This window comes from Aspergillus puulaauensis, chromosome 8, assembly GCF_016861865.1.
Source record: "Aspergillus puulaauensis MK2 DNA, chromosome 8, nearly complete sequence".
NCBI classification, from domain to species: Eukaryota; Fungi; Ascomycota; class Eurotiomycetes; order Eurotiales; family Aspergillaceae; genus Aspergillus; species Aspergillus puulaauensis.
This window is the reverse complement of record NC_054864.1, coordinates 2,187,818-2,203,991: the sequence shown is the minus strand read 5'-3', so window position 1 is coordinate 2,203,991 and position 16,174 is coordinate 2,187,818. Positions and strand designations below refer to the sequence as shown.

At 51.7% G+C, this 16,174-nt stretch overlaps 6 protein-coding genes across 6 annotated transcripts; 5 read left to right on the top strand and 1 right to left on the bottom strand.

Annotated features, from left to right (window-relative positions):
- Window positions 1-808: 808 nt before the first annotated feature.
- APUU_80829A (metallophosphatase domain-containing protein) lies at window positions 809-1,906 on the top strand (the record flags this gene model as incomplete). The annotated part of the gene is made up of 1 exon (XM_041697153.1): window positions 809-1,906. The coding sequence occupies one exon, from the start codon at window positions 809-811 to the stop codon at window positions 1,904-1,906; it is 1,098 nt and encodes a 365-aa protein (XP_041562712.1).
- A 2,422-nt stretch (window positions 1,907-4,328) lies between these two features.
- Window positions 4,329-6,032, top strand: APUU_80828A (putative MFS monosaccharide transporter; the record flags this gene model as incomplete). The annotated part of the gene is made up of 3 exons (XM_041697152.1): window positions 4,329-4,422; window positions 4,474-4,771; window positions 4,835-6,032. 3 exons carry the CDS (start codon window positions 4,329-4,331, stop codon window positions 6,030-6,032), a joined length of 1,590 nt encoding a protein of 529 aa, XP_041562711.1.
- Window positions 6,033-7,191: 1,159 nt separating this feature from the next.
- Window positions 7,192-8,212, top strand: APUU_80827A (Rab family GTPase; the record flags this gene model as incomplete). The annotated part of the gene is made up of 2 exons (XM_041697151.1): window positions 7,192-7,237; window positions 7,311-8,212. 2 exons carry the CDS (start codon window positions 7,192-7,194, stop codon window positions 8,210-8,212), a joined length of 948 nt encoding a protein of 315 aa, XP_041562710.1.
- A 1,112-nt stretch (window positions 8,213-9,324) lies between these two features.
- APUU_80826A (DUF3431 domain-containing protein) lies at window positions 9,325-10,427 on the top strand (the record flags this gene model as incomplete). Its single annotated transcript, XM_041697150.1, has 3 exons — window positions 9,325-9,629; window positions 9,732-10,301; window positions 10,370-10,427. The coding sequence occupies 3 exons, from the start codon at window positions 9,325-9,327 to the stop codon at window positions 10,425-10,427; spliced, it is 933 nt and encodes a 310-aa protein (XP_041562709.1).
- A 2,049-nt stretch (window positions 10,428-12,476) lies between these two features.
- On the top strand, window positions 12,477-14,169 carry APUU_80825A (uncharacterized protein; the record flags this gene model as incomplete). The annotated part of the gene is made up of 3 exons (XM_041697149.1): window positions 12,477-12,782; window positions 12,837-13,543; window positions 13,611-14,169. 3 exons carry the CDS (start codon window positions 12,477-12,479, stop codon window positions 14,167-14,169), a joined length of 1,572 nt encoding a protein of 523 aa, XP_041562708.1.
- Window positions 14,170-14,488: 319 nt separating this feature from the next.
- Window positions 14,489-14,895, bottom strand: APUU_80824S (uncharacterized protein; the record flags this gene model as incomplete). Its single annotated transcript, XM_041697148.1, has 2 exons — window positions 14,489-14,800; window positions 14,854-14,895. 2 exons carry the CDS (start codon window positions 14,893-14,895, stop codon window positions 14,489-14,491), a joined length of 354 nt encoding a protein of 117 aa, XP_041562707.1.
- Between the last annotated feature and the right edge of the window lie 1,279 nt (window positions 14,896-16,174).

The following is a 16,174-nucleotide window of genomic DNA, read 5'->3' as shown; positions in this document are numbered from 1 at the left end:
GTTGGTCTTCTATGATCTAAAAGCGTTTACATTCCGCATCACTAAGTAGGCTGGAGAGGAAGTTAACGGGCGTACTGGGAAACGGCCCGAGATGATTAGCACCAGCACTAGTACGACCTAATATATAGTATTTTTCTGGTGAGCAATTATAGTGTCGTCGATAACGGATATTATGGAATTTAGTGCTTTCAGGGGGACTTGCGCGCAGAGATATGAATCTGTTTACCGGCTTATATGTAGCCCTCTAAGTATTCCTTAAGTGTTTCCTATACTACGGTGGAACTTGTATCCAGCAAACCTTGATAATCACGAGTTGTATCTGACCTACTACCTTTCCTGAGAAGCTTTTAATGATTGTTTCTGCAGAGGCCTTTCTGGCAGATGAGCTGCAGTGCCCGTGTTCAGAATATATCGGTTATATAAGATGGTCCCCGCACTTACTTTTGTGTGTAGGGGATTCACGTCCATTTCAGACGCATACAGATATACTGCAAAATCTCCTGAGAATAGTATATTGATTTCACTTTCCAAACCGAAGTACTTGGGATATAATTATAGATAAGATATACATAGTTAATACGCCTGTAGGACAATGGCTTACCTAAGCTACTCCATCCTAATGTGACTGCACTAGTCCGCTTTTGGATTAAAGATTCACCGCCCCGCATCTGCCACTTCTTCTCGCTGCCTGAGGTTGTCTGCGCTGTCCAGACAACGTTGAGCCTGCATCTTCAAGCCTTCAGTTCAGAAACAGGAAACGGAAACGAAGCCAGGCGAACAGCTACAAGGCATAACATCGCCGGGCATCATGTCGTCCCCGTTTCATCGTCGCCCGTTCCCCGACTATATCCTCGCTTCGCCTCTTGCCGCCTTCCTCTATCCCCTCCACCACCTACTTCTCCGACTCCGCGGTCCTCCTCGATTGCCGCCTCCAGATGCCCGTCCCATCCGAGTGGTTTGCATCTCCGATACCCACACTCTGGAATGGGCGGATGTTCCTGACGGTGACCTTCTTATCCACGCCGGCGACCTCTGCAACGATGGTAGCGCCCGCGAGATCCAGGCCGCGGTAGATTGGTTGCGCAAGCTTCCGCATCCTCAGAAAGTCGTCATCTGCGGCAACCACGATAGTTATTTTGATATCCGATCAAGGTTGCCTGAAGACCGTGACCAGTCGTTTGCCGCTGTCTCCTCATCAACAGCCTCCCTCCGCTCCGTCGACGACTTTGACTCCCCGCACCGCATCGACTGGGGTGATATCCACTATCTCCAACATTCCTCCGTCACCGTGACCTTCCCTCCTACTCCTCAAACTCCTTCCGACACTTCCGCGTTACTAGCCTCGCGTCCTCGCTCGCTTAACATATACGGGGCTCCCCAAATACCCGCCATCGTACCATTTGGCCCCGAACACGCATTCGCATACCCTGCCCATCATGACGCCTGGTCCGGCACTATCCCCGCAAACACCGACATCCTGATCACTCACACACCCCCGCAATCGCACCTCGATCTTTCACCAGTTTATTCTACGGGTTGCCCGTTCCTCCTATCGGATGCATGGCGCGTTCGACCGGCACTTCATGTCTTCGGGCATGTCCACGCTGCCTACGGTCGGGAGTCCGTCTTCTGGGATGAGGCTCAGAAAGCGTGGGAACGCATATGTACCGCGCGTCGGCCCCGCGCAGGGAACTCACGCTTCAGATCCCTCTTCGGACTTCTGCGGGACCTTTTTGACATTTCCGGCTGGGTCGACTCCGCCCGAGTGCTGGTCTACGGCGTATTAGGAGTTGTATGGGCCAAAGTCTGGGGCGGCGAAAACCGGGGAGGGTGGGTGGTGAATGCAGCATGCATGTACCGGGATTCAGGCAGACTGGCGAACAAGCCGCAGGTTGTAGTCTTGTAGATCCGCCCATTCAACTGTCTTGATGTTGGCCGTCATTTGTGACGATGTATATATGCATTTTGTCTAGCGTTTTTACACGGCCTCTCATTAGGTGCCATAATCATAATCCAACATGTGTGACGATCAATAGCCATCGGCAAAAAAGCCCAGTCAGCATGAACATTTAAATTTCCCCACGTCACTCTTCATGTCAGCATGGCAGATGCGTCGGCTACAGAATACAGAGTACACAGAAAATGGACAGTGCGACGCCACCACAGGCAACGAACGAGCCCATCACAACACAACATCCACCTGACTAATAACCACCACCACCTCGTACCCAAAGTCCAGCAACAATTAATATCGCGTCCCAAACTCAGCATAAGCAAAGCGGAAAAAAATGTCTCAGCAAGTGGTCCAAATCCAGCAAACAATAGCCAGTGGTGATCGCCCTCTGGCGCAAGATAGTCCCGCACTCCACTCTCCAGACTCCACCATAACAACCCCACCAGATCCACGTCCTCATCCACCGCCATCATCTGGTTCAGTCCATCCAGCAGCGAGAGTCAAAGGCGCTAGTCCCGTGTTGGTGTGAAGACGAACTGCCAAATCATGTTTTCTTGTTTTGCCATTGGGTCCTGGCGCGCTCGGCTCGGAGCTTAATTTATTTAAGCCCCGCGAAGGATGCTTAGGGGCTTGGCTGGCTTGGCTGGCTTGGTTGTCTGAAGAATCTCACCGGGTTACGGGTTGGAACTTCGCTACGATGTGGAATGTCGAATACGCGTGGTGCGTGCGTGAGGGGTTGCGATGGGGATGAGATATCGCGGGGTGAAGGAGGGGGAGATCGTGATGTGGTGGCGATGCTTACGCTGAGGGGTTTAGTGCACAAGGTTAGTATGTCCGGGCCAGCAGTCATACCAGGAGTTCAGTGTCTGACATTTTAAATCACAGTTAGGAAGGAAAGAGTCAGCAATCTTATAAGTCTCGCATCTTCCAATATCTTCCGGTTTATGTGGACCGGATGGATAAATCTCGGGGCAGTGTCTCAGTCTGACAAGCTTGGACATTGACGCTGGATACTGATAGTCTGCAAGGTGGACTGCCGACTGAGATTGAAAGGACAGATCGTCGCATCTTATTGCGGGCTCACTGCGCTAAAAGGACCAGGTATGCACTTCCGACTAGGCTGCCGCTTTTCTACTGCGAAGACGTTGAAACTTCGATAACTGAGAAGAAGAGTGGACATTGTTGCAGTCGTTATAGTTGGCCACACCGAGCGCGTAGCGTGCTCCATCGCCCATGCAGCAATACTGCAAGAGTCCGAGTCTGAGTGAGACTGCGGGAGACGAAACCGCAACTGGAGATTCGATGGATGAGTGGACCGAATACTCGTGTCATGCCATTTCTTTCCACTTGTTCCAGAAAATCCGCGAGCAGAGATTCCCTTTTTTTAGGCGAATATCAGAGTGCCGTCGTCGAGTCGCCTTCAAGCGAATGTATTCGGCGGCCAGGAAGATCCGTAAGCAGCACAATCCATACAATACAATTGGTGAGCCGTGACGTGCGTTCAAGGAATGCGAGTAGTGGCGGGAGAAGCGTCGGGAACGGCTTCCCGACCAACTCCCGAAGGGATGCGCCCCTGGGCCGACCGTGGATACCGAGAACATGGATCGAGGATCCCGCAGGCACACGAGCCGGCGGCCTTGCTGCGACCGTGCAGGGGAGGCGGTCCTTTGTCTTGGGCCGTTAGCAACAACAACTCGCTCGTTTTCAGCACTCAGCAGGCCCCGTCGTGCAAGGGGTGCTTATATGGGAGGTAAGGAACGACTTTGTGATGATGGATTCGGCATTGGCCATGCATAACTCACCGCGGCGGTGGGTTTGCATAAGCAGCTGCTCGGTCGACTTACTCAACAAGGTTCCGGTCTAAAATTCTTGACTGTTCTTTCGCAGGCTTGTCTGCTCCGTCGGGTGCGCTGTGATGTCACGGTGGGTGCCCCGGTGGACTGAAGAACCGCCCAAAGAAAATGCTTAGCCCACACCCATCGGCGATGCTTTCCTTTTGCAGCTCCACTGTTTGGAAAATTGGTATAGGCACTCGTTACACAGCGCCGTCAACGCCGTGGATATCGCCGTTTGGCGAACAGGAACGGAGAACAGCAGAGGCTCGTCGCCACACTTACCTTGGGTCTCCGGCTCCTTGCCTCCACCATCCCCCCGTGTTAGGGCTTCTGGAGAAGTAGAAATACCCCCCGTCTTTCCCTCCCCCTTCATTCTCCGCGTCTGGAGTTTCTGGTTTTTTCTCTCTCTCTCCTTGCCTGTCTATTCGCTCCTTATCCTCCCAAAAAGACAGAACCAAGTTACCAACAACTGGGGGAGTCAAGTCACTAGTCTCAGTCTGGCGCAGCTTTCGTTCCTCACGACCTGATTGACCGTCATCATGGCGCCCACCTTCGCCGGTATGTCGGGCAGACCGCTGTCCTTGACGGTCTCGACTGTTGCGACTATGGGTTTCCTGCTGTTTGGATATGACCGTAAGTTGGCTTGGTACCATGGGGCGAGAGGTTAAACTAACTCTGATATAGAGGGTGTCATGTCTGGTATTATCAGTGACGAGGCGTTCAACAACGTCTTCACAGCCACCAAGGATGATTCCGTCATGCAGGCCCTGGTAACGGCCGTCTACGAACTGGGTTGTCTTGCGGGTGCTATCTTCGCCCTGGTTTTCGGTGATAGAACGGGTCGTCGGTGGATGATCTTCTCTGGCGCTATTGTCATGATCGTCGGTGTGATCATCCAGGTAACCTCCTTCGTGGGCCACATCCCCCTACTACAGTTCTTTTTTGGTCGAGTCATTACCGGTATTGGCAACGGCATGAACACGTAAGTTGCTCGTACACTATGCACCAACCCTAAATCAACACCAACTAATCATGAGCACTGCAGTTCCACCATTCCCACCTACCAAGCCGAGTGCTCCAAGACGCACAACCGTGGTCTTCTCATCTGTATTGAAGGTGGTATCATCGCCATCGGCACTGCCATTGCCTACTGGATCGACTTCGGTGCCCACTATGGCCCCCCCGACCTGGTCTGGCGTTTTCCCATCGCCTTCCAGATCTTCTTCGGTCTCATCATCATCGTCGGCATGTGGTACCTCCCCGACTCCCCCCGCTACCTGATCTCCAAGGACCGCGTCGAAGAGGGAGAGTATGTCCTCGCCGCCCTGGCTGGATGCGAAGTCTCCGACCGGGAGACCCAGGTCCAGAAGCAGCTCGTCCTCGAGTCCCTCCGCGCCTCCGGAGCCCTCGGCCAGAAGACGCGGTTCCGCGACCTCACCACCGGCGGTCCCAGCCAGCACCTGCGTCGTATGGTCGTCGGTTCCTCGTCCCAGGTCTTCCAGCAACTCGGCGGTTGCAACGCAGTCATCTACTACTTGCCCCTTCTCCTTAAGCAAAACCTGCACCAGGGTAACGACATGGCCCTCCTCATCGGCGGTATCAACATGATCGTCTACGCCATCTTCGCCACCTTTTCCTGGTTCTTCGTCGAAAAGGTCGGCCGCCGCAAGCTCTTCCTCGGCGGTGCTATCGTCCAAACCGTTGCCATGATCATAACCTTCGGCTGCCTGATCCCCGGCGACCCGCAGAGCTCCAAGGGTGCCGTCTTCGGTCTCTTCCTCTACATGGCCGCTTTCGGTGCCGCCTGGCTCCCGCTCCCCTGGCTATACCCGGCGGAGCTGTCCCCCGTACGCACTCGTGCAAAGGCCAACGCCGTCTCAACCTGCAACAATTGGCTCTTCAACTTCACGGTCGTGATGATCACTCCCGTCATGGTCGACGCAATCGGGTGGGGCACATACCTCTTCTTCGCATGCTGGAACGCCGTCTTCGTCCCCGTCGTGTGGTTCTTCTACCCGGAAACTGCCAACCGCAGTCTCGAGGAAATCGATCTTATCTTCGCCAAGGGATACCACGAGAACATCAGCTATGTCCGTGCTTCGCACGAGCTGCCCAAGCTCGCGGATGACGAGATCGGTGCTGAGGCTGCCAAGTACGATTACCAACCCGAGACAGAGGCCGAGGTCGAGAAGGGCCACGTCTCCCCGGGAAGCGGCAGCTCGACTGTCGGTGGTAATGCTTGAATCTTAAGCACAGTATGTTCGGCGCCCGCATGATGTCCCTTGTGGGTTGTCGTTCTGTTGTATGTTGTAAAGGGGAAGACGGATGATTTCATTCTCAAACACACACTTACTACTCATTTTATGAATCGTTTGCAGTCGCATCATGTCATGTTTGGTGCGATGGATGACTTTCCTTCTTTTCTTCTTCCTCTTTCTTTCTTTTCTTTTTTGTTCCCGTATACCCCAGATTCAGGCTCAGAGATCCAAACCCATGGACCGGGCGGTGGCGATCTGTTTTTTTTTTTTTAAGACGCTGCTTAGATACCTACCGTGTTTCATGGACTTATACTAGTATTGATAGACAAGCAATGTATTGTCACTTATAAATTTATTTTTTTTCCCTACTATTTCCCCCATGGTAAAAAAATGACTAAACGCGTCATCTGCCCCGGATATGATTAACCGCAATTGCGAATAGTTCGATGGCGCTTTTGAGTTTATCAGATTCCGATCAGCAGTGGACAGTCACTGCACGGACTTTGCAGATGATGCAGGCTGCAGCCCTGTTCTGATTGTGGCTGCATCCTGCGATGACTGCTTGCCCAGCTTCGGGTGACGGCATGAGTCACTGGCCTGTTAAGGCGGGAAATGCCCTGGAAATTGTCACTGCATAACATCCATGCAAGAGAAGCCGAGAAGCAGTCTACTGTTGAGTGAAGGATCCCTGGTTCGCACTCTTGGCAAACAGAATACCCTGGTAAGTGGTAACTTTGGGAGTCAGCAAGGGGTCAGTTTACAACTCACAGATCAACAACTGGGGACGAACAACAAACAGGGCAAAAAAATGAGATAATGAAAATTAATAAAAAAGGGACAAAGAGAGGTGAAGTTAGTGAACACCTGATGCTGTCGTGATCTGCTGATTTCTTTCAGTTTCAGCAGCTCAGCCTCGTTCCGCTCCCTCATTCAGCGCTCTCCCCGCCTCCATCACTCCCCTCCATCACTCCCCTCCTTCACCTACCTGCTCAACCACTCTCTTAAGAAGCCCCTTCTATTCCTATCCTCTACATTCTACGCTTTATATCTTACGCGCTCTATCTTCCTCTCTTTTCCCTCCCTCCTTTCTCTGGATCATGAAAATCCAGCTCTCGCGCGGCCCCGCCTCAACACCAACCCCACCATGAGCTCCCCCCTAGAAGCCAAGATCGTAGTGCTAGGCGCCCAAGGTATCCCTTCCAAACATAAAAAACCTATCCCAAACACCTTCCCAGTCAACTACTAACCAACCCTTTGGCTCAGGCGTCGGCAAAACCTCCCTCGTCCAGCGGTACGTCCGCAACGCCTTCAACGCTTCCTCCACAGCTTCCACCGTCGGCGCCTCCTTCGTAACCAAGCGCGTCTTCGACAGCACCTCCGACACCCTCGTCCGCCTCCAGATCTGGGACACCGCAGGCCAGGAGCGGTTCCGGAGTATATCGCGGCTATACTACCGGGGCGCGAATGCGTGCCTCCTGTGCTACGACATCACGGACGAGGCGAGTTTCGTGGAGATGACGGGGTGGTTGGGCGAGTTGAAGCGGAATCTGGGAATCGGTGACACTGGAGGAGGAGGAGGAGGACAGCTGCCGATTGTGGTGCATGTTGTCGGGACAAAGAGCGATATTGTTGCCGATGACCCTTCGAAACGGAAAGTGCCGTTTGAGAGGACGATTGCGTATGTCGCTGAGCAGCTTTATCCGAGTCGCGCGTCGACGCCGCCGCCTACGGCAACTGTTTCTGGTGCTGGGTCTGGGGGACGGTCGTCGAGTGTTACCCTGCCTGGTGGGATGGGGGTTGGGGTTGATAGTAAGCGAAGCAGTGGTTTCTGGGGGCAGGATATTGGGTGGGATTGCTGCCATGAAATTAGCGCGAAGGATGGGGAGGGTGTCGAGGAGGTGTTCCGGGTGATTGCGAGGAAACTGGTGGAGCAGAGGACGAAGCGGGATGCGGAGGCTATGGCTGGGGCAATGTCACCGGGGGGTTCGTCGTCGGCGCTTGAGGGGCCGGCGGGCTCGAATTCTGGAGTTGGGATTGATGGAGGTGGGAGTTTCCGGCTGGGGATGAACGATAAGAGGCGGAGCTGGCTCATGTTTCCGCCGAGCAGTACTGGGGATGAGGGGGAGGCGGTTGAGGTTGTGAAGAAGAAGGGGCGGTGTTGTTGATTACTATCTCGGTTGGTTTTTGTGCTTGCATGACGCAGCGTTAGTTGGTTTGGCGTTGGGATATGATTTTGCATGGTTGATGGGTGCTGGCACCCACGAGGGACGACGGTATATGACTGATGTATAATGTTGGTACGGACACGATGGCTAGAATACACAACAGAACCAAATTCTATATTTCGCAACTCCCCATCGATATGACTACATGTACTCCGGAGTACACTCCGTCAAGAGTAAGACCCTGCAAGGTCCAAACATCAAACATCCGAACTGACGAATCCAAGAATAGTTCATCCCTGCAGAGTGGTGTGTTCCACGCTAAACCGCGATCAAATATGATAGGAGCGGGCCCGTCGATCCAGTCTGGCCAACGCAAACCCCGTCGCAAATAAAATGAACGACGATGATCAGCACTAATTTCCACGGCCGCGCGTCTAGCCAAGCAGCAAGGGAACAGCTGGTCATCCATTCGGGGCCTGAGGCTGTCAGTGTCAGCGTCAGCGCCAGCTGAATACGAGAGCGCTTTCGTATTTGTGCAGCGATTCGGTGAGACTGAGGCTGAATAACCCCATTGTTGGACAGGGATAGATGGAGACCGGGAATGGCCAATGGACCCTGGCTTCAGAGTTCAGGGACTAGACCACCAGGGCTGGCTGGAACCTCCATCGGGCGCGCGCCAGTGGATGATCGGCCGAGTTGACGGAGATTCTCCAGCGTTCAGTGATCAATCTGAATCCGCGGCGGCGGCTGCCAATCCGTAAGAGTAACAGGAGCACCCGCAGCCAGCAAGGGCGAGGCATGGCATTGCTGGATGGCGACACCGACACGTTGCAGGCGAAGCTGCCGGATAGTTATTTATTGCACACTGGCTCCTGAGGGTGGTACTGCGAATGGGAACCTCAGAAGTGCTGCTTGGTATCGACCAATCCGGCCGGTTCCCGTTCTGACCCCAACCCAACCGGCCACTCACGCGCTGCCCTCACTCCCTCCGCTGCTTCAAGTTCAATCTTTTTCTCCTTTTCCCCTCCACCTCGCCCTTCGCGACCCTGCCCGTGTCTCTCGTTTCTCTTCTTTTCATTCTTTCTTGATTCTATCGCCATTGAGGTTATGAAATGAGAGGGTCTCTGCGCATCGGGGCCGCCGCCCTCCTTACTATCTCGCTTCTCTTTCTCCTGGGCCGCCTGGTCAACGTCGCTCCCCAGGTTCCACGCCCACAGGCCCGATGGATCTTCAATGTCGGTAGCAGGCCAGATCCCTCCGAACTCAACACCTGGAGATCGCGATGGTCGAAGAGCGAGTCTGGCGTCGCTCCCAAGACCTACGACACCACTCCCATCACCGTCCCCAATGATCGCATCATCGTGATGGCCAAGCTGGCCGTGGAGGACACGAATTGGGTCGGCGCCGAGCTGGCAGAGTATGTGGCTATCCCATTTTTCCATTTTTTTTTTCTTTCCATTTTTTTTCTTTTTATTTTTTTCTCATCCCCCAAACCGGACTGACGATTGTTTGAATTTAGGTGGCGGAGCTTCATCTACACAGTCGACGACCAAAACGCAGCGCGACACACCCCCATGAACAAGGGCCGCGAAGCTCTCGCCTACCTCCAGTACATCGTCGACCACTACGACGATCTCCCAGCAACGGTTGTTTTCATCCACAGTCACCGTGATGGCTGGCCTGGCGCCTGGCACACCGACACATTCGATTACAGCAACGTGGAATCGCTCCGGTCGCTGCAGATCGACTTTGTGCAGCGGAACGGTTACGCCAACCTCCGTTGCCAGGAAAGCCCCGGCTGCCCCGACGAAATCAGACCTTTCCGGAGCCCGCCCCGACCAGGGAAGAACGCCGAAAAGATCTATGCTGATGCGTGGAAGGCGCTGTTCCTCGACGACGACGTCCCGGAAGTTGTGGCGGCCCCGTGCTGTTCGCAATTCGCAGTCTCCCGAGAACAAATCCTCCAACGCCCATTGAGCGACTACCAGCGATACTACAACTGGGTGCTCGGAAACGACCTTCCTGATGACCTGACCTCTCGTGTAATGGAGTATACTTGGCATATTATTTTTGGACAAGACGCTGTTTAGTACGTTCTCACCCTTGGTCGATAACTATACCCCCAACCCCTTGCTAAATGCTAACCAATATTTCCAGTTGCCCCGACGTTTTCCAATGTTACCAAGACGTCTACGGTACCGCTTCTCTCTGGTAATTTTTGGGCAATTCTTGTATATATTGAAATAACCGATTTTCTGCACCCCTGACGACGACATATGTGACAAACTTGCTTTTCCCGCCCTTCTTCTGCCGGCCCAGGCGCACGTTGTACATTAATCGGACTTTGCATTATGGGTATTTTATTATAGAGCATTTAACCACTTTTCTTCGGGTTTCGGGTTTTTCATCGTCGTGGCTGTCAGATATAGATTATTTTAGTTATTAACCATTATTGGCTGAGTTCTCTCTCTCTTCCGGACCCGGCGCCGTCCCGTTGCGGATGGCCTCAAATCACGCGACTCCACGCCAAGATTAGCTTTCCAAGCTGGTAGCGAGGAATAAATATCCGACGGTGTAACGATCACCACTTAAGGCTGACTGATTAAGTTCTCTCCCGGACGGCGGAAATCTAAATTTAATACCGTCTACGGTAAAATGTTTCCCGGCCCTAAGAGCCTATGGAGCAGGCAGGTCCCAGAGATTGAATGACTGATCGGTAGACAACATACAAGTTCCCCCCTTGCATTGAGGATGGTGGGGACAGAGCTTAATTATATTGGTATCTATTCAAATAACGTTTCTGAGTGGTAACTTTCACACTCCTTGAGACAGGTTGTGGAGGGTTGTTTGTTTCTATCAACAGTTCTTTATGCAAAGGCAACTCAGCTTCACGGGATCAAAACACTACAATATTTGTTTGGTAGATTATAATCCATGGGCAGGTGCTGAGATTCTTCAGCCTCAGCATGCGCCTGTCACTATTCAAGCCATAGGGCTATGGCCTCATGTGACCACGCAACAAAAACATGGTTGCTAATATTTTAAAATGCTATTATTCTATAAATAAGACTAGCCTGTGCGGGTTTTAAAGATGACCATTGAACTATCCACGTCGAAGATCTACGGATATCGACTGCCCGTGAGTTTATGGCTTCAAAACACGATCAAAGCCTCCGAATTCTGCAGCGTCCACTTTCGTACCGACTTTTTACGAAGGATAGGACAAGCAAAACAATCGCAGTTTTCATTTTAATTCGGTGAATTCAGAGTGTCGTGTCGCTTCTCTGGATGGTGAGGGAGAGATGACGGAGATTGGTCTTAGATATTCGGTCAATATCGACGATTGATGGTGTGGAGATGGCGCCCTCTCTTTCCCGATGGGCTGTATTAGCCTGTTTCGACGGAGTTCTAGACCTGTTGTCCTCCTTTCGTCTGGAGATAGATTTCTGAATCTCTTGCGGATCAATAGCACCGAGACTGCTTCTGCTGCGTCTCCGAATGACTTAATTTGATATCCGATTCCAAGCGCGATGTAAACGCATCTACACATGTCTCTTCGAACCTGACGCCGCGACCGATGCAAGGCTCATGCGATATCGAGGCTGGCGGAAGTGACTGTTACACAAACTTTCCTGACCCTGGTCGGTTTACGAAGCACGGCGCTGAAGGCTGCTGGATGATTCGCCTGTTCCGAAACCTGACAAGGATGAGTCCAATATTGCGGGATAGCCGCTACAAGACGGTTCAGGTGAGTGGCTTATCGCGCGTTTACTTGCTTTGCAGAGGGGCCGTAAGAGACATGAGGATCATCTGTCTTGTCCGACGTCTTCGTTAACGTCTGGCCTATGAACGTGCTAGTATCATCGACCATCACCCATCATCGCAATATCGAAATGAAGATACGGGAACAGTTGCGCCAAAGCTCCTCCATAGGCGCTGGCCAGACCTTTCAAAGGCCACGAAACCACAGGATGAAATGTATTTTGTGGTATCATGGTAATCTCGTCGACATCAGTTCGGACCTGGTGTATTGAGGATCGCCCTATGGATTCTGGTCTGAATTGAAAGATCAGAGACACTGACGGCCTCGATTAATGGCTCAGTAGGTCATCGATGTGTCTCATCCCTTTTTCTGTTGATGACCTTGGGATCCTTAGGTGCTTTTCTCGCTGGGCTGTTTACCATGGTGCTCGTTTCTCGCCAGGAGGAGCTTAAATAGAGCTATCTCCCCCTCCCATGTCCTGATCTAATAATCACCATCTTCATGTGCATCACCCAACATACTATTCACTTTCCTCAAAACGTCGCCGTCATATCCCCGAGTGTTCCCAACGGAATGGACCTCGAACTTGCAACCTCGACCTTCCCATTTAGCGCAGATCCGCAGCCTTCCACCAGGGAATCCCATGAACTGTACTCAGAATATCACACCACTCTCGTGCCGGTAATCACTCTCAACACTTCCATTGTTTCGGTGCATACCGCTCCAGAGGCACAGACAACCGCTGATAATTCCTGCCTGTTCCCATCACCTCCCCAGATGAATCAACCTCCACTATCGGAAGACCATGTAAGTTGGCGACCCTGCTTGTTTAGATTCAAGGTACTGACTGAGCTTCCGAAGAGGCGTACTATCGCCATTAGCCGCGTGTTCGGGGCGGCGGGGACGGCTCCCACCGGCCTCGGTCACCACTGTAAACAGTTGGAGGCCGACCTCGAGTCACCAGATTCCATTACCCGGTCCGTCTGGCAGGCCGCATGGCCCGATTCACCACTGAGCCCAGTCACCTTCTGGGAATGGGTCTCCAGGGTTGTAAGCGTTGTGGAGCACCTGAACACCACCAACTTAACAAAGCCAACTTTCCGCGACGTAGCAATGCTGCTGTATCCTGGAATTGACGGTGGGAGCGCACAAGTTACCCTTGTGTCGAAGGTAATTATAGTGGCGGTATGTTCTCTGACAGCGCTGGCCAGGGTATCCGCCATAACCCCCCAATCGGCCAGTATGAACCCAGAGATTTTGAGGATGGAAATCCCCAATGCGGAGGATGCGGTACAATCCCAAATCGACTATCCTTTAACCGAGATATTCACTTCTATTCGGGAGGTTGCTCACGCTGCTTCCCGTCGAGAGTCCACCACGGGTGCTCCTGACCAAATACAGACGGACCTTGTTGATTACACGTTTCTTCGGCGAATGGGTATACAAATCAAGTTTGTGACAGCAATAACTGAACACTTATATTTTGATTTTGCGAGAAAAGAGCTGTGGGTTTTCAAGTCTCCATCTATCTGCCTCGCTACCCTGTGGGGAACAGCGATTGCCGATATGTATGTCACTGCCCCCTACCCTGTACCAGTTTGGCTGCTAATCATGGATCCATCTCTCCATACATAGAGTAGGCGAGGAACCCTACAATTCTACATCTCACTCGACAATATTCGAGGAGGTTCTCCTGTCTATTCGACTCCTGTTTTCTGGTTCGAAGAGGTCTCGGGACGCTTTCCAGAAGACACTGCGCGCCGCACGAGAAAACAGCGACCCTTTTTTCGACGAACTTCTCTTACCGCTGCAGTTGGGAAACATGCAGCCAGCAGGGATAGGAGCTCGAGCAGCGGGTACTATCTTGCCATTGTTTCGCCCGCGGCCTACATCTCAACTGTACTTTGACCGATGTTATTTTCAAAACTACAAGCTGAACGAGGCACGATGGGAGCGAATGCAGAGCGACAGAACCTGTAGTGCCAGCGCGGAATTTCATATATTTGGGAATCGTCTGCGTGCGCTACAAGATTTTGTTCAGAGCCAACCAATCCACAGCCTTCGCGAGCTGCTAGATGAACGACGAAACAAGGCGGAGGCTATCAAGTTTCTCGTGATCAACAGAATTAACCTGACCGTGGGGTTTATAGCATTGTCTGGTCTCGGTATAGGGTTAGGTCAGCTTTTAAAGTGAGGCTTTTTCTTTCTTCTTTCATTCTTTTTTTTTTTTTTTTTTTTTTTCCTTTGCTTGCGTGTTTGCATTAGGGGGAGTCGAGGAGACGCAAAGCCCCGACACTTAATGTATAATACTGTCATATTATTATATTCCATTACAGGTATTATCTCATTTTAACTTGGCAGGTGTCCGTGTACAAGTAAAGGCGTAGGGAGGAGAAAGAACTGGGATTCACAGAATATAATATCTTAAAGAGTGTATACGGAGCTTGACCGGCTTCAAATCTGTAGAAGACAACTCATCGACGAAATATCAACAACAGCAATAAAAAATCATTTCACTGTCCATCTCGGCCGCCCACGAACCCTCTTGTACCGTCCGGACGTTTGAAGGAGTACTCAGCGGTAGGTGGTTTTACGACCGAGCGGGCCATGTCGGGCATACGTTGGATAACGATTCGACCCTTCACTTCAGAGGGAACATTTTCGGACTCGGCGAGCATGCGGGAATTCTCATGGTCGAATGTAAACCAGAAGGGGTTTACTACGGTGAGCAAGGAATAATCCGTTGTAGCCTTTACCCAGGTATCTAGGGTCTTCCTATCGGAGGCGATGATCTTGTATCGACAGTTTTCAAAGTTCGAACCTCTCTGTTAACATCTGTTAGCTATTGCAGTAATGATGAATGGTTATGCACTCTTACCGTAAGGCCGATAGCATATGCTTTGACTGGTGCTTCCGCCATGGTTCTAGCAGGTTCAGGGATAAGGTTGCAGGCCGAGAATCAAGCAAAAGAATGTTGTAAAGTTGGTATGTTGCTTCTTTAAGCACAGCGTGTAATCTTGATATGTGTTGGGATGATAGGTATAGCCTGACCAAGGGGAGGGAAGACCAGGTTTTATAAACTTGGAATCAGCAAGGCAGCTACCCAGCGAACAAAGATGCACGCCCTGAGCGTGCTGGTGTCTTCTTGACAAAGCTGGAATTGGATCAAGGAAGATCCTCGAGTTTGGAATCCTTTAAGGGCCCACGTATTGAGGCATTCACGTCGGAGAAGCGATCATTTGTTCTTTGAACATCGCGCTCACAGGACTCGGTCGGGCCCATGGGTCACAGGAAAAGGAACAACGCTGCTTTGCCCAAAGCTCTTTCATTCTCGATGTTGAGGATGGCCTGAAGAAAGGATGCTCTGATTGGAATGCTAAAAGCACTAAATCCCATCCAATTTTGCGATTCCTTTGCCGCTTTATAGCTGTTGCCCGGCTGAGACAGAAACAGTTCGCAATGGGATACTCGTTTTAGACGCCCCTGGCCGTTGTGGATTAATAGAATTCTGGCTGCGCGTCGCAGAATTGGAGGTTGATGACTGTTTCCTTGCCACTGCTACAGTGGTTGTTTCCAGTGCCACTTCTTGGAAAAGGCAAAAAAAAAAAGCCAAAAATGAGCAAAAATGAATAAAAACAAAGAGAAAAGAACGCTGCGTGTTCCAGGACAGAGCCGGGGTTTTTCTTGACACGGTGAGAGCTTTCGTGGTGTTTCTACAAGGAGGTCGGTGTAGGATGCCATTACTTGCTTTTCTTGAACTCGGAAAGGCTCTTCAGACAACTAGGCAATATGAATGCTCTGTATTGTGCAGTATTCACGTCCTGTCGCACCGTGAAATCCAACCCGTGTTCCCTCTTTGTTCCCGTTTGGTTGTTGCACCGAGACAGGTTCAGCCAACCTTGCCCATCTCAAGTCGGTCTCCGAGAGAATCCTGTCCTGAGAGTTGAGTCTCTCAAGGGGCTTATCTATCGGATCTTGTCTTCGCCGTCGAGAACCACCGAAACCCTACCCGGTTCTCCATTCCAGAGTGGCGCCGTCCTCGCTGTCTCGTATACGCATTACTGAAATGAGTGGAAGGCGAATAATGTGAGCAAGTCAAACCCGACCTGAATTGCCACTTTATTTGTCGCACCAATCTTGGATACGAGTTATGCAGACATCGCGGTTAGTTTACCGATTGTACCTCCTGTTTACGCCCA